Genomic DNA, 25,016 nt, shown 5'->3' with positions numbered 1-25,016 from the left:
GAATATTCGCTCTACAGCACCACATATGCTAGAATTGCGCTACGACAACGTAGGCTCATCGGTTGTTCCTGACTAAAATGAAATTGAATATGAACTTTAATTTAAAATTTCAATTATTCTCTGAAAATAAGTACAGGCTTATCACTTTCTTTGAGGCGAGGAAGCCACAGCGATTATAGTCCTACCTCGAACAAGCCCAGAACTCCTTTATAAAATTCAATTTGTTCAGCGCACGGAATTCTCACAATACGGAGTCCGTACAATGAGGAAAATATATGCAAATACATATGCGTTCCGTATCTTTTCCGCTTTTCGTTTTCTTTTTCTATGCCTTTTCCGCACGCTTTCAATGCGGTTTCCGCATAATGTGCATGATGACATTTACGCAGCTGGTATGCGTTCGGACCTCTCAGTATGAGTTATCCACATGGTCCGCGTAGATTCCTTGCGTTAGTTCTCCATGAATCGTGGTGCAGAAAGTTCACAAGAGAAGTTTCGCCAGGACGACCCAGCCGAGCCACCGGTCACAAGTTTCCCGTGCATAACAATCACCTTTTACACAAAATGTGGCGCCCACTGGGGAGTAAGTCGAGTGGTTGAAAACAAACGAACCTGGGCGATGCAAATGCGGTTAGGTTCCACGAAGAGACAACTGAGCCCAGTGGCAAGTGCGTGTTCTACAGGTGCTGCCATCTGTCACTCGCACCTGTTACTAACAGAAGCTGCGCGTGCGCAGTAGGAGCTGGCAGTTGCCAACCAGTGGAGCCGAATGAGGAGAGTTGCTTATACGCAGTACGCAGAGAGGTCATTTGAAAAAGGCGAGTACTTCAAAAAAAGTTTTACAGTCTATAGAGTGTCTATATACTTCTGTCTGTAAAGTTTATAGACTGTCTATAGACACACCCTAGAGAAAAGTCTATAGGCAATACAAATGCCACAGACAGTCTGTAATCAATCTATAGATTTATAGCCATACACTTTTAGTAGGCTTTTGTCTATAGACAGTCTATAGACTATGAGCAGACAAAGAGCAATATCTATAGGAAGTCAATAGAGTCAATAAGAAGTTTATAGACTGTCTATAGGCCATTTATAAAAGGGTTAGGCTCACACCTTCGTTGCGGCTTAGGCCCACGTGCATGGCGTTTTTATGGGCTTGGAGGAGAACGCACATATGATGACGGTATCGTTCAACGCGGAGGCTGGCCCCAATAAATAGCTTATGCCGTTATCGTGAGGTCACGGGATGTCATGATGGTGGACCATGGCTCGCTCCCGCCGTGTGTATATCGCAGCGGGCGGTGATGAGCACATTAGATTAGCTCGCAGGATTTCAGCGTGGCCCTGGTCCATCAACATGGCGGCGACTATGAGGTAGGTGTAAGCCACCCATCTAGCTATTGCCGTAAAATAAAGTAATCAGAAGGAAAACGAAGTAGAATAGAACTGGATCAGTGGACGCAGTTTTTTTTTTTTTTTGTTCACCAATGGAGAGCACCAGTCGGGTGAAAGTCGGGGAAAGATGGATGGAGCGAAAACGTGGCAGCGGAATGGCAAAAAAAAAGAAACTCGACCAATTATTAAGGAGCGAAAATTAGAATGAACGAATCGAAGGAAGAAAAAAAAGCGTAGGTGGTGAAACCCTAAACCGCGACAGGCACATGCCAGGCAGCAGCAGCAGCAGCAGCAGAAGCGGCGACGGCGCGCCGGGGAAACCCGACACCGCGCCGAGCCAAAGCCGAGCTGAAGCCGACAGCAGCCCCGCAGTCAGCGCTCGGTCCGTGCGGTCGCAGTTCGCCGTCGTGCAGCGGCAGCAGTCTGGGAGCATTCCAACGAGCATAGCATTGTTTTCACAGTGGCTCCTGGACGGTTAGAACGGGAATCCGAACAGGACCCACCGCAGTGGCTCGGTGGCAATGGCGTTCGCCCGCTGAGCCCAAGGTCGCGCGTTCGAATCTCACCAGCGGCACAGAAGCCGAAATGCAAGACAGCCCATGTGCACTGCGATGTGAGAGCACACCAAACATTTTTAGGAGGTCGAAGTTCCTTCGTATAGCCCACTTGAAGTTTCGGAGGCTAACGTGGAGCCTAACGGAAAGAGCTCAGCTTAAGTTAAGAATAACGCAGCGAGCTATGGAAAGAAATATGATAGGTGTAACGTTGAGACTGGAAGCTGTCAGGGTGGGAGAGGGAACAAACGAGAGTTAATGGCATCCTAGTGGAAATGAAGAGGAAGAAATGGCCTTTGGTAGGGCATCGATCTAACGCGAATGCAAGATAACCGCTGGCCCCTAAGGGTAACGGAGTGCATTCCAAGAGAAGGCAAGCGTAGCAGGGGGCGGCAGAAAGTTAGGTGCGCGGATGAGATTAAGAAGTTTGCGGGGATACGGTGGCCGCAAGTGGCAAAGGACACGGTTAATTGCAGAGACATGGGAGAGGCCTTTGCCCTGCAGTGGGCGTTGTCAGGCTGGTGATAATCATGAAGTTTCGGAATGTTAAAGCGCTGATACCACACCTTAGCTTGCCATGCAAGACCTGACAAAGATAGCCCCATAGATCAGAGTTCTCCCGAAGGGGGAGCCCGTAGTTTTATCACCTAACTGCGAGGGCCCAATAGAGTAAAGTTCCACGTAGAGTTGTTACTTAGTCGCACCACTGAGGAGCTAAATAACAGTTTATAATTTTTCAATACGCAACTACACTAGGGTAGCTTAACCAGTTCGCTGAGAGCTATAATTTGTTACGTTTGCAGATTGGTTGTGACAAGCGGGGTTTCGCGACATAGCGAAAAACTTTCGTTTTAACGTGTCAGAACTGCTTCGCCCTCGGAACAAAATTGCAGTGGACTGTATGAAACAAAGGGGAACGGTGAAAGTTGACGCGCTAAGATGCACTACGCAGATTGGTTAAATGCGGCATTATTCTATAAAGCTACAGTAAGCATCACGTTTTCCATTGCCGACCTGTTATTTAGTTCCTGAGGATCGAACTCGAAATACTAAACGACGGGAATAATCCTGTACAAGACTTTTTTACTTCATTTTTGCGAAGCGGGCATACCTGTCGTTTTGGCGTTCTTTTTTATGTATATTATTCGGAACGTATCCCGTGCGCTGTCGCTGGAGGCAGACAATAGACGACACGGACAATCGCGCTCTCTACGTCTGCACTCTAATACTGGGCATGTCCTTCGTTCGCGTTTCTTTTGTCATGCAGACGTCGTTATGAACTTTGAAGGTTCCGATTGTCTGTAAAAATTCTGTTAGTAGAAATAACTACCATACCTTGACACGAAACGACTGAGCAGAAAAATGCAAGCTAAATCCTCTTAATCACGCCCAGGTCAAACCAACGCCCCACAACCTTTACGTTCTACTACAGTAATGATGATGATAATACGATGACGCGTAACGCCATCTAATGATAAATATGGCACTCATATTGCGCACAAAGAAGCGATGAACGCCTTCCATATCCAGTGCACCACAAACCGAGCATCGGCACGGCAGCCCACGAATTTTGGAAGTTGAAGTGACTTCAGAATGTTTACTACATTTGTATCAACAAATGCACGATATTTTGGGCACTACGCAGCGGCTGCCGCTAAGAGGCGTAAGATGGCCACGCCTACTTCGTATCCGAATGAACACTGGACTTCCACTGCACTTCCACAGGACGTTCAAGGGAGTTTCAGTACCCACTGGGTATATGAGCCCAAGCCCAGCTTCACAGCAGGGATATAGCATTGCAGTACGAGGTAGTTTGTTCCTAGCAGGCGCCGACACTTTAGTTCTGGTAGAAATCTAGGAACTCCTGGTCCGCTCCAGATGTCGGCGTTACTCTTTTTGCCCAAAATGGCATCTCGAATGACCGTACCCTAAATGGCAAGGTAGAGTTGCGTATGACGAGGTATATACCATGAGATGTTCATAGCCGGGTACCTTATGAAGTCTGAGATCGTCAGCACATTTTCGTCTCTGGCAGGTCCCAGGAATAGTACCAATGCAGATGCACGGTTTCATGTAATACACTGCATACAGTTGCGTTTGTGATGTGTTCCAAGTAATGAATTCCATCATAAATCCACTAAGGTTTCATGGCTTTGCTGTAGTGCCTCTGCACTCATGCAAAGTTTCTTGTTCCCTGCATTATACTCTCATTCTTCGTGTAAAAATTTGACCTCGTTCAGGAACATTACTTTTTCAAATACGAATTTCTTCATTATTATATTTGGACAAATTTTGTAGCAAGTTTGTACGTACTATGTTTTTTCTTTTTCTTTCGTATGCAAAACATTCCCCTCTGGGACACCTAGCCTGTGCGTTGAGGGTGTCTGCGATGACTGAAAATGAAGTGCCGTTGACTATAGGCCTTTGCAGTAAAAGCTCCCAGGGCGTCGCCATATTGCTTGCTGGGCTGTTGTGTGCATGTGACGTCAGCACACTGAAAGTGGCAGCGGGAACGTTTTGAAACAGCCCAGAGAGGCATCTGTCTCGCCCGATGGAAAAGTCTATAGAAAAAAAAAAACGATATTTCTCTAATAACTGTCGAACAGCTGGCATCCGATGTAATGAGTGGTTTGACGTGAAGTACATGCGAAATATAAGGTTGACAGGGGAAGGTTAATTTATATTAACAAAAAACTGCTACATACCTGTTAACGCCGGGTCGGAGGTCCCAGCACCCATTTACTGAAACGGTACCAGGGATCGTTAAATATGCAGCCATATAATTACACTTAAGGCAGCAACAGGAAGCATAAGCGATATATCAGGAACAACTGTTGCGGTCAGTAATGTGTGCTGTGTTCAGTTATACATAGCTACGCTCAATTACACTAAGGGTCTTAGGAAGCTCTACATGAAGTCAAAGCTGCCTGCTCATTGCGCAACAAAGGTGGACATTCTAAAACGTGAAAGTTCTTCGACCTGCTTGTGTTGTGAGTCTAAAGTTGCTACCAAACGGCACTAAGTAACAGCTTGAAATTTTCAACCAAAACTGTGTACGCCAACGAAAACTATACATGTACTATTATGCAAAAAACAGCGCGAACAAATGGGCACGAAAGGAAGAATACACAGGAACAAGCGCTTGCTCCTGCGTATTCTTCCTTTTGTCCCCGATTGTTCTCGCTGTTTTTTGCATAATGTATCACCAACTAGCCCGCTTAGCTATCCTGTTGTCTACATGTGCGCTTTCTGAAATGCTTCACCACCTTGGCTGTGATGCAATGAAGGAATAAATAAATGCAAGTTTGGCATGACTGATGCGGTGGCCTGTCAAACACTATTAGTTCTTCTCAGTCATTAAAAAAATTAAATGAATGAATGAATGAATGAATGAATGAATGAATGAATGAATGAATGAATGAATGAATGAATGAATGAATGAATGAATGAATGCGATAGCCGCGAGGTATGCTTTGGAAAAACAACTGAAGTGAAAAGAACGCAATGAAAGCAGCCTCCACGACCTTGTGTAGCATAATGGCTGCCCCATCTTATGCCCCACGGCAAGTCTTCGTAATAATAAAAAGAACGCAAAGCTCAGTGCTAATCAAGCGAGGTGAGCTGTACATTTGAGACAATCGCCGTCTAATGAAAGGATGTGACATCACATCCACCGGAAGTCGTCACGGCATAGCGAAATTGTCACAGAATGGCCGGAAAAACGACGGATTTATGTCAAATTAGATGGAAAAATGTGTGTAATTAAACGTAATTAACACTTAAGATTCTCGAAAGATGTTTAATTTGGGTATCGATATAACCGCAAGAACGGTGTGACGTCACATCCACCGGAAGCCGTCACTGCATAGTGTCCTCGGCTTCCGCCTCTCAACACTTTGGTTGCCAAAGCGTCCTCGCAATTTTTTTAGTGCCACCTCAGGGGCGTGATCGAATTTGGAAGCAAGAAGCATTCCACGCCTTCCGATATGCATGGTACCCGCAAGTGAAATACAACGAACAATATATCTCTCGACAATCTGACCCTAGCAAACTCTGGTGTGTCAGATTGATAAGGACCTGTTCGCGGACAAAAAACTAACATTATCATGTGATCACAAATCGGGCAACAACTCGCAGATTAAACTTTTTTTATTTCGTAAAGCACGCCGGTGTGGGCACAGTTTGCTTCACGACAACAATACGTGAAAAGCTTAGTTTTTCCGTTTGGAGAAACGTCTTCAAACACGTTTTATACATGACTCTGGACTCCTCTAAAGCCACCTCTATCGATTCTTCACCACAGGGAATGGCGGAAAATCTCGCAGCTCTATAGTTAGATTATCGCGCAAAATATAAATCGTCGAAGTCAAGTATGCCAGAAGAGAACCTACCTGCGGACTGAGCCTCGAACTTATTTCAGCATGCTTGGGTTAGAACCATTAATTTCAATTACTGTTGTGTTTTTAAGGTTTTAGGGGTAACATTTCTTACTGTAATTACCCTTATCTTTAAAGTCCATGGTAGAGAGAGGGTGCGGTAGATGGTCCTTGGCGATCACAAAATGAACAAGGGAGGGGAAAACCTCAGTTTGCTAGAGCCAACGTTTCGACAAGGGGACTTGTCTTCGTCTGGGCCCAGACGAAGACAAGTCCCCTTGTCGAAACGTTGGCTCTAGCAAACTGAGGTTTTCCCCTCCCTTGTTCATTTTGTGATCACCTTATCTTTAAAGGTAATTCTAGTCAAAAAGACGCCCCTGGCGAGCAAGTTTTTAAGTGAGCAGTATGGGTATTAAACTCTACTTCTTTCATTGTTGTAGTGTTACGCACAGCTACATGATAAGATGAAACTTTGTCGCCTCGCGAAAGTCATTGAATGCAGTTATCATTAACATAATTATCTGCAAAAAAAAGGCAACACCGTCTATACATCACCCGTCCCCGGCAGTCTCCAGCAAAGCAAGTTAATTCATTACCGCGAAGTTTTTCAGTCAAACTCGAAGAACCAGCTTTGATTCGTTGAAATCTTCACGCATCGCCGCTAACATTCGTAACTATCTGCACCGATTTAATTTCCGGAAGGTCACAAAACTTCGGCTACCCATCGCATGGTACTCTCTCAATGACCGCCATTTACCTTCCTCACCACTATCAATATCTTTGTTTTCGATCTGCATCACTGACTGCCTCATCCATTCTTGTCCTCTAATCCTTTTCTATGAATGTTATATCGATCGCGGGCAAAAATAAAGTGAAATAAAAAATAAGCCACATGTGGCGGCTGCTATTTTTGCCCCCTACACTGAGCTGTGTTCTTATCCGCGCCAGTAACTTCATCCAGCGTGGATTTCGCTCGCCCCTGAGGTCAATGCCTTATCTTTACCAGCCTCGCTTGGCTTCCACTAATCTGCAAAAAAGAGAGTAACTGGCGTGGAATAAAGAAGAGTCCCTAAACGCAAACCAACAGCTTGCTAAGGCTCGCAACAACCTGCGCTGCGTCTACGTCGACCCTGCGGAGGTGAAGCCGTATTACATCCGTGGCAGTCTTAGCTTGGACATCATTGGGGTGCTGCTACCTGCAAAACAGACGCCGCATTCTTGTCTATCAATTACAGCCCTTCCTAGCAACAAACGCACCAGATCCAGAGTCTAGTGAACGGCAAATGCTCCAGAAATCCCGATTTTAGTCCTGTTGAGAAATCTGCGGCTGATGGTAGCTAGCTTCGGGTTTTACGGGGCTCTGGATGTCAGCTTGCTCTTTAACTGCAATGCGCGGAATTTATCATCTGATTTTTACACGTTCCAGCAATGTTCCACAGTGCCATGCTGCGATGAAGAATAATATGGTTGTTTCTGTTTCATTTACCGCTTAAATGCGCAGTATTTAGACTTTCCACTGATCTCGTTACCATGCTAAATATCTATGCCTAGAGACTGTTGCGTTTGTATAAAGTTGATCACAACCAACATATTGACACCATTTCCTCTCTGGCTATTTGCATCAGTGTGCTTCGCCCTATCTGCATCGCCATAAGCGATGGTGAGTTTTACCATTTACGAGAACAAACTACGACCGCCAAAGTGTTAGTTATCAATTACCGCTTTTACTACACCAGTTAATTGAAACTAGCGTTGGCTTCCCTGAAATTACTATCTCCTCTCTGCAAAGTATTACTCTTCATTTCAGTTATTGCTAATACATCAACTGCTGTTGTATAAAGTGATTTCCACCATTTTTTATTTGATGCTTATCCGCCTATTGTGCTGTTCATTGCTTATAGTCCCTTGTGTTCTGTTTGACTGCGCGCACTGTTATGTTTATTTTGACGTTCTTTTAATCATGTATATTGAACGTGACATGTTATATTGAAAAGCTTTTGAATAGAGTTATATAATGAGTTTCTCTTCCCCAGTAACTGCCCTCTGAACAGGAGGTGAGAACTCCGTCAAGCGGACAGCCACTTTTCTTTTCTGCCATCCTCCATCAAACTATATTTGATCTGATGGAAATAAAAGTATAATATTATACGTAAAACCTGAAGCGAGTACAAGGTTACAGGATTCAAGCTTTCCGTAGAGCGAAAAGTCTGATGGAGCTGTTTTTTTTACATTACTTTCTCTCTAATAGCAAACTCTATAGCAGTACACAAAACTGAAGCACAAATTAGTGGCTCCCGCCACAGCGCAGACATCTTTCTTGCAACTACCAATTAATCGACTAATGCATTTCCGCTACACTCAATTCTCACCTGTGCAACTACATTGACCTTCATGTAATTATAGAGACTTTGTCATTACTTATGTTCCGATATTTAAGATTAAAGCTATAGTTAGCTTACTAATTACCGCTGCTCATCACATAAGCATGCAAATTTATTAGATCTTAGCGGACATTCATTGATGCACCAATGAATGCAAAATATTTGTAAATCCTTGTAGAGAATTACCACCCATTTGGAGAATGTTTTCCTATAAAATGAAACACAAACGACCATTAAGCTATCTTTGCACTAAATTCCATTTCCCCTGCCTTAAGGCAGGAAGAGAACCTGACGGGAAAATTCCTATTCTATAAAAATTACGGGGACACTTCAGCTCAGCATTAGGGGTATGAGGCCACTGCGACTTGTGGTCATCTCTAATTACACACAGTAATTAGCCTATAGTCGAGAGATACCACATTACGCGATCCACGCGACATACATGCAAACCACCGCTTGCTCCTAAACCGCACAGTGTCTTGCGTGCTCTAGTCGGTGGCGTGTCTGGCTCGCCGCAATCTGAGAGACGTGAATTCGAATTCCGCCTAAAACCGTAAATTGTTTAAACTTTTCCTTTCGTGAAGTCAACTACTTTTAAAAGTTAAATCATTTCAGGCATGCGGTGGCCTTTAATTCGCATTACTTTTCACGTTTTAATCACTTTCATTAGACGCGTGACGTCACGTTTAACGTGAGCGTTGTGGAGTGTTTAAAATTCCCGCGTGAGGTCATGTGGCTGCGACATCATAAGCCTGTCGACCAAGCAGGATTTTTCGCTAACGGACAACGATGCCGCCGAAGCCGGCTTTTCTGCGACACCTGGCCGATACGCTATCGCGTAAAATCGTCGATCCGTGCTCCTTCGTACGCGTTCAAGCCGCACGAGGAAAATATGGTATTGTTTTTTACGAAACATCCTACGTGATGAATCCCTGATTATTACTGTATCCGTTATTATTCGATAACCTGCCCTGCCTGGAACACAAATTATTGCCACGCCGTTCTCGGATTGCTCTAGTTACATTGATGGAACCTGAGATTATCTTTTGTTCTTCATTCTGAAATTTGCGGTCGTCGCGTTATTTGTTTCAACCGTTTCTTATTGCGCCAGGAAGCATGATACACACTCGAAGATTCATGTATTCACAGTGAATGATCTAATATCGCAATTTTAGGTGAACGATTTTCGGTTTCGGAACGCCGAGTTGGACAGTGACGTCACTTTCTAGTGCACTCAACTCCGTTACCTGGTCAAGGGGGCACAGAAAGCTGTGGGCCTCGCGTGGGTTCGCGTGAGGATGCGAAGCACTTTGCAAAATTCCAGTAAGCATGGCTAGTTCGGCAATACGTTCGCAAAAACTAACCGAGCGAGTGGCGGTTCGCAGCATATGAAGCTCGCTGGTGCGTCAACTGCGCTCACGTGGCTCGTCAGTGTTGCCTTATGGCTGCGGCTGTACCCCGCTCATTGTACGTCATTGTATTTTGGTATGACGTCGCTAAAACTTTGGTTACTCTACCAGTGTAACCAGTGTACACCCCCCCCCCCCCCTTTTTCTTTCGAAATTCGACTGTGGAATCAATAAAAAGCAGCAGTGACGAAATCACTGCACATCCATATCATTTGGTGTGGTTTGGTTTGGTTTATGGGGTTTAACGTCCCAAAGCGACTAAGGCTATGAGAGACGCCGTAGTGGGGGGCTCCGGAAATTTCGACCACCTGGGGTTCTTTAACGTGCACTGACATCGCACAGTACACGGGCCTCTAGAATTTCTCCTCCAAAGAAATTCCAGCCGCCGCGGCCGGGATCGAACCCGCGTCTTTCGGGCCAGCAGCCGAGCACCATAGCCACTGAGCCACCGCGGCGGCCATATCATTTGGAATGGGCCTGCCCCTCCGACAGGTTGCACTGCACTACACGGCAGTATATGCCAGGGAGTGGGGTTCTGCATCTCACCTTCCTGCTTTGAGCTGCTCACACAATTATTTTGCTGTGCGCATAGTCCAACAAAGGTAGTAACAGACGTTATTCGGCAAAATTACTAGAAAGAACTGGAGCCGTCGGACGATCGTTAACAAAGTCACGACGCGCAAGATCAACTTTCGATGCGGCCTTGTTGTACGCTCATTCATTCATTCATTCATTCATTCATTCATTCATTCATTCATTCATTCATTCATTCATTCATTCATTCATTCATTCATTCATATTTATTTACACCAAAAATATGTGGGCAAGCACCGGCAAAAAGCGAAAAAATTTTCGCTTGAATGCGCCGGCGCCCCCCTGTACATGGCATACAGCGAAACAGCACACAAAGTAATCACATATCAATTCATATTCTGTTAGTTTGTAGATGAAATACTATTAAGAAAACAAAAATATACAGATGGTACAGATCACTCTTCCACCATTCATTTACATTGACAAGTTATGAGAGGAACCTGGTTTTGATGGAACGCAAGCTGCATTTTTCCAATGGTACGTTGCTGGTACAAAAGATAGTTAGAAGTCGTGGCATAGTTGAACACAACATCTGGCAACCGAATTGAGTTCTAGAACTTGGAACGTGCCAGAATTCTTGGTGCCGAAGTGTGTAAGTTGGTACATTGGCCTTAAGATCAGCTAGCTGCAGAAACACGTGCTGGTTATTATTGACACATTTTTTGTACTTAACACATAAACAGTAGTCATATAAATTATGCACAGGAACAATATTGTAACATTTAAATAGTCCTTTAGTATGAGAATAATAATTCATGTTTGCAATATAACGGATTGACGTTTTTTGCAAAGGGTATACTCTGGTAACATTCTTCTGAGTAGAATTTACCCATACCAAAAAACAGTAATTAAGATAACAAAGAAACAAGGCGCTATAGATCAAAATCTTAACAGAAATAGAAAGAAAATAGCGCAATCTAGCTAATATCCCGGCACTTTTTGAAAGTTGTACTTCGACATGTTCAAAGTGGGCATCTCAACATATTTGCCTTAAATAGTAAACACTTAAAGTTTTTATTGTCTCAACAAATGTTATTCGGCAATTTCCAAGGTATAATTCATAGTTTGTTGGCATCACACGTTGTCGTGGATGAAAAAGACAGCTTTTGTTTTTGAGGTATTAATAAGCAGCGAGTTTAGTTCAATCCATTTATTTAATGCTAACAGGGTGTCATTAACTGTGTGCACCAGAAACTGCATGTCACTACCTTGAAATAATAACGTAGTATCGTCTGCATAGATAACATATTTAGGGTCATTGCTTATAGAAGTAATGTCATTAATAAACAAAATGAAAAGCAGCGGCCCCAGAATACTTCCTTGGGGTACACCTGTAGAAATATCCTCCAAGGAGGATGTAGCGTTTCCAATGCTACCGCACTGGACACGATGCTGCAGATAGGACTTAAGCAGAAGTAAGGATTTCCCACGAATTCCGTACAATTCCAGCTTTTTAAACAGAGTTTTGTGATTGAGGCGGTCAAAAGGCTTTGAAAAATCAACGTAAATCCCTATGCAAAATAGCTTAAGTTCAAAGGCTTTGAGAATAATTTCCTTCTGCGTCAGCAGGGCCGTTTCAGTGGACTTGCCGTAGAGGAATCCATGCTGTGACGGGCTGATAACATGAAACTTCTGACAAAAATTGGATACTCTTTTATAAATTATTTTTTCGAGACCTTTCGAAAAAAATAGGCAAAATGGAAAATGGCCTGTAATTTCGTAAATAATTTCTGTCGCCACTTTTAAATAAAACTATAACTTTGGAAACTTGCATCAGCTTAGGGAAGCAACCAATTGATAACGCAACGTTGTAGATATGAGCAAGCAGCGGGGCAATGGCATCGAGCACATATTTTACCGGTTCTATTTGAATATCGTCGATATCCCGTGCTTTGGTATTGTTTAAAGATCTATATATATCTCGCACTTCAAATTCACGGTAGGTTCTAAATATATGGTGTGACTATTTCTCTTAATGTCGCATGCTGTGGCTAAGGCGTGCTGCGCCTGACTGGCAACGTCCTTAAAGAATTTGTTGAATTTTTCCGCCAAGTCTCTACCATGTATGTGACGCCCTTCCAGAATAAGATCATTAACGCCCAAAGACGCTTGTGAACGATTCAACAATCCGTTAGGTTTCCTCCAAACATCAGCCGTTCCCTTGCAGCAATCACTACTAAACTGGTTATGTAGATACTTACTTTTCTCACTCCTCAAAAATGAGTATAACTTATTGCGGTACTGCTTGTATTTAGTCAGGTCTGCAATCGACTTCGTTTTCAAAAATTTTTCGTATAGTTTAACTTTGATGCTGTATTCGTTTCAGAGATTCGTGGCTGATCCATGGCTTACGGCCTTTAGTGCACTTTTTGTTGAAGCGTTTTTCAGGAAAATGCTCATGGTAAATGCTCTTGAATATACAAATAAACGCTTCGTAGGCAGCATCAGCAGAATCGCAGCGTTTAACTGTATTCCACTGTTCGTTCATGAGGCTACTATGAAAGGCACCCAAGTTTCTAGGCGTGATGTTCCGATATGACGTTTCTATGCTCTCACGCTTTGGTTTGACGGCAGCTTTCGAAAGAAAAAATATGGGAAAATGATCACTTATGTCTGAGCACAGCGCGCCTGATAAATCATCATCTGTATCTGTATTAGTGATACAGATATCAATGAGCGTCGCTGTGCACGCAGTAACCCGAGTGGGCGTGTCTGCGATAACGGTATGGCCATTTGATACTACATTAGACAAGAGCAAAGCTTTCTGGGAACTAGCTTTCAACAGATCAATGTTAATATCGCCTCCGAGTAGTAACTTGCATCTTCCCTCATTGACATGGTTCAAGAGACTATCAAAGTGAGCAATAAAAGAGTTCAAACCGCCATCAGGCGGACGATACATCACACAGAAAATGTAATTGCCAGGTAATAAAAATATGCATGCAAAGTCCTGAGAAATAACAGAAAATTCCGGAAGAATTTCACACTCTATTTCATTCTTTGCTAAAATTGCAACGCCTCCCCCATGTCGATTTGCTCTGTTCATAAAGAAGCTGCGGTAGCCTTGACGCTTATAGATTTACGTGCCAGAAGTGTACCATGTTTTTGTCAGCATTATTAAATCAAATGAGAAGTTGAACTCGTCTAACAGTACTGACAGAGCATCATCTTTGTGTCCGGCAGAACGTATGTTTAAGTGAAAAACAACTAAGACTGAAATTTCTACAAGACTTGACTTTGTAATTGACGTCACTCGGAGAAAGGGCCATTATTAGTGTGAAAGAAGTGCCAGCAAATGGAAAGACGCTTTTTACGTCATCTCAATATCGTGAACGGTACGAATGTAGCGTACAGATGATGTGTCTGTTTTCTTGGCCAGTACTTTTCCACCGCTCGTCCAGACATAACTCCACTTTGCGGATTTCTTTTTTGCAACCGCAGCTCCGAGCAACTGTTTCACAGCAGGGCACAGGTGCTCATTCACGAACACAGGCTCCTTGGGCGAGAGACCAAAGTCTTCCGTTGATATACGCGTTTTCTTTGCTTTCTGGAGCACCTCGTCACGTCTTGAGCGGCTCTTAAATTGAACAACAATGTAAGATGGCTCGTTTTTGTTTTTCGTAGGAATCCGATGACATACTTCGATGTCGCCTTCAGTAATGGGCGTGCTCAGTAGTTCCCCAACTCGCTCGAGCGTTTTAGGAAGGTTTTCTCTCTCCAGCTGAGGCATTCCCTTCATTTCTAGGTTGCACCTGCGTGAATACTGCTCTCCAGCTGTAATTCTTTGCTCAAGCTGGCAATCTTGTTGTCTCAGAAGATCACACTAAACAGTAAGCTTTTCATTGGCTTCCCTTAATGCGAGGACGATGCCTAACATTCCCCTTCGACCTTGCGTTTCAGTGAAAAGAAAATGAAACACGAGTAGACACCACAGTCCCGTCTGGAACTAAAATAAGCAAGCTGTAAAGCAGAGTATGTGGCAGGTGTTTTCGTGTTCTAAGCGAGAGCGTTTTTGTTGAGTTGTGCTTGACGCCGTGCCATCCGAGCCAGACTGGTGCAAGAGTGAGAAAGGCACGGAGCGTCCGCGAACTGCGAACACCGCGTCATGCATTACATCGCCACACACGGACAAGCGTAAACAGCACATTCCTCCACTAGGAGGCGTTCTTAGTGTCCGGGACTTTATCGCTTGAACGGCACGGAACCAGGACCGCATTAACAAGGGAGCGACGGCAGTGCGAGAGCTGGATGCAGTGAGTCCCGGAGTGGCACCGTCATAAATACTCTCCATCATTGTTTCGTTCCATGCGGGTTCTCCGGTGGTCTCGGCTATGTTTACATCCGACTAGTGACGGTCACGTCGACACCCAGTTACCGCAGTCGTCAGGCTGCCAGCGATAGCAAATCCACTTCGCTTCTCTCACAAAGCGAGGTCTTGGAGGTCGCGAGAGCGCCGTAAATAGCGAACACTCCCGCTCGTACCGCCACAGCGCCATATGTAAGTGCCGCAATTTCTGGTTTATAATCCACCTTTAGTGTGGAGTCCGCGCGGCTGAATTGTGGCTAAAAAGATTTTATTACTACTGCAAGGTGTTTTTACTACTACTACTATACTACTACTACTACTACTACTACTACTACTACTACTACTACTACTACTACTACTACTATTACTACTACTACTACTACTACTAGGCTGCCCAGATCCGATGTACAGTTCGTAAAGGCCAGGAGTACAATCAACTCTTATTGCTTTTCATGCCGTCCTGACATAACGAGGTGCATCATCGTAACTCGTCACTCTCCGTTCACAGAAGTAGTTATCAACGCAGGTGATGTCGTGCTTCAGTACCACAGCCCGTTATGACCAGTACAATGCCAGGTTTCAAAAACAAAGGTTGCTGCTGAGTCACTGACTGCTATTTCAAATTTCCTCGGAGAGCACCTACTGCGAGAAAGCACTTGCGCGCACGGCCACGGGGCCAGCAGAAGCATTCAGCTAGCGCAACCGTAAAAAAGCTACGGTATAGCGAGAACACAATTGGGGATGACATATGTCAAAAATGGGTGATCCTGAAAAAAAAAACTGCACAGCAGTAAAAATATCTTTAGTAGCAGTAGTAGTTAATAGTCCACACGGCGTAGAACATCATCATTTAAAAATGTATGGTCAGAGGGGTGCTATATTCCTAAAAACACGGCGCATAGCACACACAGCAGTGAGGCTGCTTTAGTTCGTCTTCACTCCTCCATTTTTTTTTTTTTGTCGGTTGTTCGACCTCGGGATTTCTTGTTGACTTCCAATATAGCGGCTTCGTTTTCTTTTGTCTTTGCTTTCTTTTTAGATACGTGCCTCTTCCTCCCGCGGCACAAGAACTACAGGAGTGCTTGGAAGCAGGTCCCTGCAAGCGGTGGTTGTGTGGCAAAACATTTGGCAGCGACGAATAAACACATTCCTTCGGCGACTATGCCTTTCCAAGCCACAGGGCTTCGAGTTGCGGTGCCAGATTCTTTAAACATTGCGTCAACGCGGACTCGGTGAGGAAAACGCGCAATATGGCGCTTCCTAAACAGCCTGTGAACAGCTCCGGAACCCAGCAGCCTGCCGTGTACAATAAGTAGCAAAGTGGGAAAAAGTGCACGAATTGCGTTTTCATACTTTATGCGCTTTCTTCAGTTTTCTCATGAAAGTATTCAGACATTGTCAGGAGTAAACAAAACAAAAACATCACCAGAGCGGCCTGGGTTATCCCTGAAACGCCTCTACTTGTGATATTTCGGCTTGAAGAAGCCGGGAGAAAACAGCTACGCCCTAATAGACTTTTCAGACTGTCTTCTACAGTTATGCAGAGTGCGGTAGTCTGGCAAAAAATAGACTTTTGCGCACTGCCTGCAACAGCTTTGCAATGCCCAGAGTGGACACACGGGTACTACACCATTTCTTTGGCGAGCGTTTTGCCTACGGGTCCAGTCGGCTATTTATTACTAAAAAAATCTGAACCACGAAACCTGCCGGAATGCATGGTTCGAAAGAGAGCTCTGTCTGTGGTACTTGCTAAGACGGATTTAGGAAAAAAGAGGGAACTACCCCAATGCACGCGGTGAAATAATTATTATTCTTCTACAATTATTATGCCTTCTACGTCTCGCAAGAGGATATCCGCACCGTATTTTAAATCTATGCCGGTAGGGCCCGCTATACGCTTCTGACACGATTCACTCCATTTCTGTATAAAAATGCAACCTTGTACTGACTCAGAAGTTTGCCGAACGCGTGTTCTCGGAAAACAATATATACGATGTCTGTTAGAAAAGTATCCGACTTTATTTTTTTTTTTGCGAACACCTGATGGATATGAAACAAGCGCGCTTACAGCAGCCGACCTTGAACCCTCGTGCGCATGCACGAATTTTTTCCCGCCTGCCGATAGGGTCAGTCGCTGGGAAGCAGCATTTGAGTGAGGGAGTGCGCAGTGCTCTCGTCGGTTTTTTGTTGCAAGGAAAATGGCGGAGCGAGAGGAGCAGCGCTACTACCTAAAATTTTGCCAGAAACTTGGCCATAGCCAAGTGGAAATTATTCGAAATGTTCAGACGGCTTTCGGTGATGACGCTATGAGCAGCACACAGATTAAGCAGTGGTGCAACTGGTTTAAAGACGGCCGCACATCCGTGGAGAGAGAGCCACGCTCCGGCCGGCCATCAACATGCCGAAATGACCAGGTAATTGCCGAAGTGAACGCTGTGGTGATGCGGGACTGTTGTGTGACTATCCGAGAAATTGCGGAAAAGGTGGACATCAGCAATCACCGAAGATTTGGCCATGGAGAGAGTTGCGGCGAAATTCGTGCCGAAGCTGCTGACGGTGGAGAAAACGCAGCTTCGTGTTGAAGTCTCACAGGAGATGCTGGATTCCACAAACAGTTACCCTGACTTCACCGACGCCGTAATCACTAGTTACGAGTCTTGGGTGTACGGGTACGACCCGGAAACCAAATCCCAGTCGTCACAGAGGACGCATTTCACGTCACCAAGACCAAAGAAGGCCCGACAAGTGCGCAGCAATGTCAAAGTGATGCTGACTGCTTTTTTGACTCCCTCTGTGTGGCACACCACGAGTACGCACCCCACAGGGTCAAAGAATGACTAAACAGTACTACAGGGATGTCCTCCATCGCCTACGTGGTGCTGTGCGGCGCAAGAGACCGGAATTAAGGTCAGCAAGAAATTGGCGCATCCCTCGCGGCATTGCTCCTGCACATTCCACGCATTTGATTCAGATTTTTCTGGCGAAAAACCAGACTCCTGTAGTTCAACAGGCTCCTTACTCTCCTGATATGTCCCCCTACGACTTCTGGCTGTTTCCTAAAATCAAGAGGTCATTGAAAGGAGCGCGATTTCAGAAAAGAAAGGACATTATTGCTGCAACGACAGCAGAGCTAAATTCCATTCCGAAAAGGGTCTTTTCGGAATACTTCCAAAAATGGCAGCACCGCTGGGAGATGCATATGGAGCCCCAAGGAGACTACTTTGAAGGTTATTAGGTTTCTAACGCTCCAGTTATGCCAGTTTTTTTTCTTCGGCCAAAGGTCGGATACTTTTCTAACAAACCTCGTAAATATATATATATATATATATATATATATATATATATATATATATATATATATATCAAAAATTATTTCTTTGCAGCTGATTGATTAATATAAGATAAAGTCACCAGAAATTGAAAAAACGTAACAAGATTTAATTCACGACGTTTCGGCTGGAGGACCAGCCTTTTTCGAGTGTATTACAGTATTCGAAGCAAGCAGCTTTTATAGCATCCGCGAGGTACAGGAAAAAATGTAAAACACAAATGCAAAACAATGGTGAGGGAAGAGGTGTAAAAAAAAAGTGTGTTACAACTTGAAAAGGCGGCAGGTGTTCGGATGGAGGTAACGACAGAAAAATCGATGACAAGCGCGAAGCTCTACAGCGCACAGCTGCCACAGGGTTGTGACCAAAAAAAAAAATCTTTGCTGCACAAGACTTTACAAAATGGCACTCATGACGCATTGCGGTAAAAGCGCGCAGCGTCTGGCAGCCGCACAGCGAGAAGGCAACATTTCTCCTGAAATGTTCTCCTGAAATCCTGAAAAGAACTTTCTCCTCAAATGTTGCCTTCTCGCTGTGCGGCTGCCAGGCGCTTCGCGCTTGTAACCGCAATGCGTGATGAGTGCCATTTTGTAGTCTTGTGCAGTAAAGATTTTTTTTTGGTCACAACTCTGTGGCAGTTGTGCGCTGTAGAGCTTCGCGCTTGTCATCGACTTTTCTGTCGTTACCTCCTTCCGATCACCTGCCGCCTTTTCAAGTTGTAACCAACTTTTTTTTTTTAAACCTCTTCCCTCACCATTGTTTTGCATTTGTGTTTTACATTTTTTCCTGTACCTCGGCGATGCTATAAAAGCTGCTTGTTTCGAATACTGTAATACACTCGAAAAAGGCTGGTCCACCAGCCGAAATGTAGTGAATTAAATCTTGTTACGTTTTTTCAATTTCTGGTGACTTTACCTTATACATACATATATACATACATACATATATATATATATATATATATATATATATATATATATATATATATATATATATATATATATATATATATATATATATATGTCGATCCAGCCGCCTGGTAATGTCCCCAGCTGATGGACCATGCTCGCTCTCACCACACCTTCAAACAATTCCAGTGACTGGCTTACGTCACGTCGAAATATTTTTTTCCCCGCACTCCCATATCCGACGAACTTTTGCGGCCGACAGTTTAACTACAGCGGCGACGTAAAGACGCTTGAAAAATGGTTTAGAAGAACTTTTTGTTGGGCTAGATGGTGCATGTTGTAAGAAAAGAACTGTAGCGCAACCAAGACGTACACAAGAGAGGACCACACAGGACTAGCGCTAAACTTCATCTAACTTTATTCACTAACAGCGCAGCAAATATAAGGAAAGCCAGGACACTTGCAGAGAGATGCCGGTTTCCACACAACACTATCTACAGAACCGTTCAAGATGCGCCATTTCCGATTTGAAGAGGCTCGCCGACGTATCGCTAACACAAAATACACCTCTCTTTCTTATATGGAATGGTTGCAATAGTTCCCTTGCCCTTGTGTCATTGTTTTTACATAAAATGTTTATCTCGTGAAACCGTGGTTGACACTTTTTGCAGTACTTGCATCTAGCCTGTGACAAATGTTCTGCCGCTCGACACTCAGCGCAGTGCTGAGAAAGGTGTGCACCACTTACGTCTTTTACTGACCGGGCTTGCTCACCTGCCCTTTCATTGATGCACCGCCCTGTTTGGCCCACATAGGCTTTCCCGCATGACAGCGGTACTTCGTAAACCACCCCGATGCAGCAATTCGTGAACTTCTTTGCATATCTGATGCGGCACCCACTCTTGTCTTTGCTCGCGATGCGCGCGCAGAGCTGTGCCAGCTTGCGTGGGGCCGAGAAAACAACCGGTACGCCATGTTTGTTGGCCACTTTGTTCAAGTGGTGGGCTACATCGTGCACATATGAAACTACTTCAGGTTTTACAGCCGCTTTTCTGTTATCACATGGCTGCTGCAACTTGATGGCTTCCATCTTCTTTAACAGGGCTTCAGGGACGCATGAACTGCCTTGGTGGGGGGGGGGTCTTTACAGTTTTTAGACATAAACATCACTGTGCGTGAAGGCCATTCATGTTGGCAATATGCACCGCGAGCACACAAGGAGCTACTACCGTATGCTTCGGCCAAGTCGAACACTGTGAAACGCGCCATTGCCAAGCTTTGCCTTGAATCGGCTCTCATGAAATCGTGTTGTCATACCATGCAAGAGAGCTCTGATAAGCAGGTTGAAAGATTACTTTCGGCAGGGTTTCCCGGCACAATAATCACAGCGGTTGCTGAAGCCCTGTCAAAGAAGATGAAAGCCATCAAGTTGCAGCAGCCATGTGATAACAGAAAAGCGGCTGTAAAACCTGAAGTAGTTTCATATGTGCACGAGGTAGCCCACCACTTGAAAAAAGTGGCCGACAAACATGGCGTACCGGTTGTTTTCTCGGCCCCACGCAAGCTGGCACAGCTCTGCGCGCGCATCGCGAGAAAAGACAAGAGTGGGTGCCGCCTCAAGCATGCAAAGAAGTTCACGAATTGCTGCATCGGGGTGGTTTACGAAATACCGCTGTCATGCGGGAAAGCCTACGTGGGCCAAACAGGGCGGTGCACCAATGAAGGGGCAGGTGAGCACGCACGGTCAGTAAAAGACGTAAGTGGTGCACACCTTTCTCAGCACTGCGCTGAGTGTTATGAATGCCGTCGAGCGGCAGAACATTTGCCACAGGCTAGATTCAAATACTGCAAATAGTGTCAACCACGGTTTCACGAGATAAAGATTTTATGTAAAAGCAAAGATACAAGGGCAAGGGAATAAATTGGAAGCATTCCATATAAGAAAGAGAGATGTATTTTGTGTTAGCGATATGTCGGTGAGCCTCTTCAAATCGGAAATGGCGTACCTTGAACGGTTCTGTAGATAGTGTTGTGTGGAAACTGGTATCTCTCTGCACGTGTCCTGGTTTTCCTTATATTTGCTGCGCTGTTATTGAATAAAGTTAGATGAAGTTTAGCGCTAGTCCTGTGTGACCCTCTATTGTGTACGTCTTGGTTGCGCTACAGTTGTTTTCTTACGCTTGAAAAAGTTGGCGGACCATGCATGCTGCTATGCCGTCAATTGTTTTTACGGTGCAGACATGTACGTACATGTAACCTCAACCTAAAGCCTGTAGCCGAAATACCTGCATGTGAACAGCATCCCGAACTCGTCGTTTTCGGGTTCTACGACTTGGGTGCCAACATAAAATTAAGCTGGTGAAATGTTTAGGGGAATCCCCCAAGGTGGAGTAGAATTGTAATAAGGGAGTAATTACTCACTGACATCCACCCGAGCGCAGCCCTACGGCTACAAAGGAAAGCTATACAGCTTTCTCAGAAACTTCGTAGTTAAAGAAAAATTCGTCCTGGTCCGGGGTTCGAACCCGGGACCAGGACGAATTTTTCTTTTAACTACGAAGTTTCTGAGAAAGCTGTATAGCTTTCCTTTGTAGCCGTATGGCTGCGCTCGGGTGGATGTTGATGAGTAATTACTCCCTTATTATAAAATTAAGCTCTTCCGCAGCAACCATGGTTCATACACTTTTGCTCACGAGTGTGTCTATACAAAGGGAGAAGGCCAATGAACGTTATCCGCTCACCCCCTTCGGTGTGGTGCGTGGTCCCTCTGGCGTCTGTTCTTGAACCAGTTGCTGACCTGGGTGAGCGTGAGGCCCGTCTTGTTGGCCAAAGCACGCTTCTCGTCGGGCGTCGGGTAGCGGTTCACCTTGTAGCACTCCTTGAGAGCGATGCGGGACTTTTCCTTGAAGCAGTAAACCGTGTCCTCGCCGTCCCAGATGGTCTTGGGCAGCGGATACTTTCGCCTTCAACGAAGAAAAAAAGAGGGAATAGGAGAATATTTAAGGGATGTCTGCCGCAGCCTGCAAACGAGGTAGGCCGTCCTGGCCGGGAACAGTTGCTTGAAAGGCGTCAGTTAAGGTGCTGAGATTTCAGCTGCCTGAGCCTGCTTTCCCAACTGACCGGAAACTAGAGTAAACCATAGTCGGATACAAATCAAGATAAAAGCGGCTGTTCCCCGTCAAAGAACCCCCTTCCAGAAAGTGGCGTCGTCCGATTCTCTTGAACCTGCAGCGTGACAGAGCAGGGAGTGGCAGGTGCAAAGGAACAGTCCCCTCCCTGCATTGTGTGGGATAGTCCGCTCACTGCATTGCCACGCTAATCACGTTACCAGGTTGACTAGAATCAGCCGATGCCTTTGGCTGGAACGGGGTCTTTGGAAGGGGAAAGCCGCTTTTTTCTTGACTTGTATTCGAATACAACGCGTTTAAAAGTATTACCCACGACGTCGTGAGGATCCGTCGACGCCATTGGTTGGAAGGCTTCCCTTGAGGGGCATTTGCCGCTTTGTTCTTGAGTTGTGTCCGAGTTTACAGCTTTGGGACGTTAAGGACCAATAAAAGCATACGTAACAACTGTTCCTGGCCGGCAGGCAGCGTGCGCAGGTTACCCACCTGAGCCTGTACTTGTCGACGGCACCCAGTGGGCGGCCGCGAATCTTCTCGGCCTCCCTGTAGTGCGCCTTGTACCACATCTGCTGCAGCTCGGCGTGGTACTTGCAGTCGAAGTTGTGGCTCTCCAGAATGCTGTACAGCTCCTGCGAATGAGCGGCGCTTCGTGGGACTTTCGCGGCAGCGTAAGATCTCAAACCAGCCCTGGCGATGTGTACATTCGATTCCACGTCAGCGCGGACGAAATGTAGAGCTTATGTATTATTATTATTACTAGCGTCGCCACACGCAAGGCTTTCATTTCTTTTTCTGTTGTCACGAGATGGATTCTCAACCGAATCAGCGAAGGCCATGGCGAAAGGGTGATCAACCTCATGTACCAAATTCGTCTTATGGTTCCTTGAGCTCAGTGTCTGGCATCATCGGTACGTCTTATGATTCATGGGCTTCATCAAAAATGCGTGCCTTGAATTGCCACTAGACAATTCCGGAAGACCCGTAGCGCTACTCTCTCTCTGCCCCGATATTACGACAATACAACAGAGTCGTGCCCGAAATGCAACAGGATGCTTTGTAGTGATGTCGTAAATACATAGTTTACTTTAGTGTTGCTGTATTTTTCTGCGCAGTTTTTCAAGAGGCAAGCTGCTTAACTTTCTAAACAAATATTGCAAGCTGAAAAGCACAGCTTGAATTCAACATGCAGAGTGCAGGCATTCTGCAAGTATCTACACATCATTTGTAGCAAAACAATACGATATTGTTTACAAAAGAACGCGGTTCAGTCATCGGGAAGACATGAGCGCACACTGCGGCCACGCGTCGAACCAGCATGTCAAGCTAGCAGCGCGCGCAGCGCATCTACAGAAGCACTCCGTCGGTGCGCGCTGACCTCCAAAGGACTCACCTTGTAGTTCTCGCGGTGAAACGCGACGGCTGCCTGTGCCCTGAGCACCGCCTCGTCTGGCCGGAGCAGGTCCCCAGGCGGCAGAGACCACAGGAAGCGAGCCAGGCGATCCAAGTTGCGCGCCTGCTGCAGGGCTTCGCAGACGCAAGCCACCTGCTCCAAGGTGAACCGCAGACCCTTGCCTCCGCCGACCGAGGAACCGCCGCCCAGACTGCTTCCGCTTCCGCTCGCGGACAAACTACTTCCGACTCCGCGGCCGGAGGACGTGGCTGCAGCGAGGCTCCCCAGGGACGAGGACATCAGCTCGGTCAGCCGGCTGCTGGTGCCGGTCCCGGAACCGGTCAGAGAAGTGCCGTTGCTCAGGCCCACGCTTGATTAACGTTGGAAAAGAACGCGAAGACAGAACTATAGGCTCACTGACGAAGCAAAGGGTGGATTGGGCCACATTCTCAGGAAGCGGTGGAATCAAATAAAATGTGAAATGTCTCCTTAGATGACGCAACGGACAACACAAAACGAAGTAAACTAAGGCCGAGGAAAAGCCTCGATGCGCTTAGCCAAAGTTTTCACCAGAGTACTTCTCTTCATCAGGGTTTAGAAAATTCTCTTCTCGTAACATTGCCTACCGGAATGAGTCCCCATTTTTACTGTAGTTCCTTTAGATAAAATCTTGTTGACAGAAATTCCATTTTCCTGTCTTTCCTCTATGAAGCTAGAATGAGAGAAGTAAGCCAAATTAATCGGCACCAAAACACCGCTACGTGCCCGGTGAACGATGCCATAATTTTCGTATCTCAAAACTTGTTCATACCGTGGTGCAGCCTCGTAGACTTGTTCTTTATGGGCATGCAGCACAGGTCCTAATATGGCTATTAGTTTATGGGACTCACTATTGAGTGCATCCTTCTTCGACACAGTTTGCACTGTGATGTTAATGAACGCGTCGACAAGAAACAAGGCAAGGATGAAATACGCAGCTTGGTGGAGTAAAGATTCTGCCAGGCCCAGAAGCACTGCGTGAGCTGCTCCTGGTGTCAAGTCCTTGTAGTTTTTTCAGCATGCTGACAAAGCTGATGATGATTATCTTTTATAGCGCAAGGCATCTGTGGCTAAAGTGCGACATGGCACGAGGTTTTTCTTCTACTCACGGTAGGTTCAAAGACATATTTCCCAACCATTTCATCCTAAAAAAACCGAGCACCATGCAGAGGAAATCTCGTACCCATCGCATCACCGGTGGGTGCCCGGC

At 45.4% G+C, this 25,016-nt stretch overlaps 1 protein-coding gene across 2 annotated transcripts in view; it reads right to left on the bottom strand.

Moving 5' to 3' along the window:
- The window catches only part of LOC149331107 (uncharacterized), a 121,888-nt gene that overhangs the window by 65,130 nt on the left and 31,742 nt on the right, over positions 1-25,016 (bottom strand). For both annotated transcript variants that reach the window (XM_089556331.1, XM_089556332.1), the window contains 3 exons: positions 23,768-24,137; positions 22,864-23,006; positions 21,994-22,215 (listed from right to left, as the gene is read on the bottom strand). In XM_089556331.1, coding sequence (XP_089412457.1) covers positions 21,994-22,215; positions 22,864-23,006; positions 23,768-24,137 — 735 coding nt within the window. The remainder of the gene's footprint in view (positions 1-21,993; positions 22,216-22,863; positions 23,007-23,767; positions 24,138-25,016) is intronic.

This window comes from Amblyomma mixtum, chromosome 8 (genome assembly GCF_055824585.1).
Source record: "Amblyomma mixtum isolate Tamu chromosome 8, ASM5582458v1, whole genome shotgun sequence".
Taxonomy (NCBI): domain Eukaryota; kingdom Metazoa; phylum Arthropoda; class Arachnida; order Ixodida; family Ixodidae; genus Amblyomma; species Amblyomma mixtum.
Note: the sequence above shows the minus strand (reverse complement) of the source record. Positions and strands in the feature narration are given on the sequence as shown.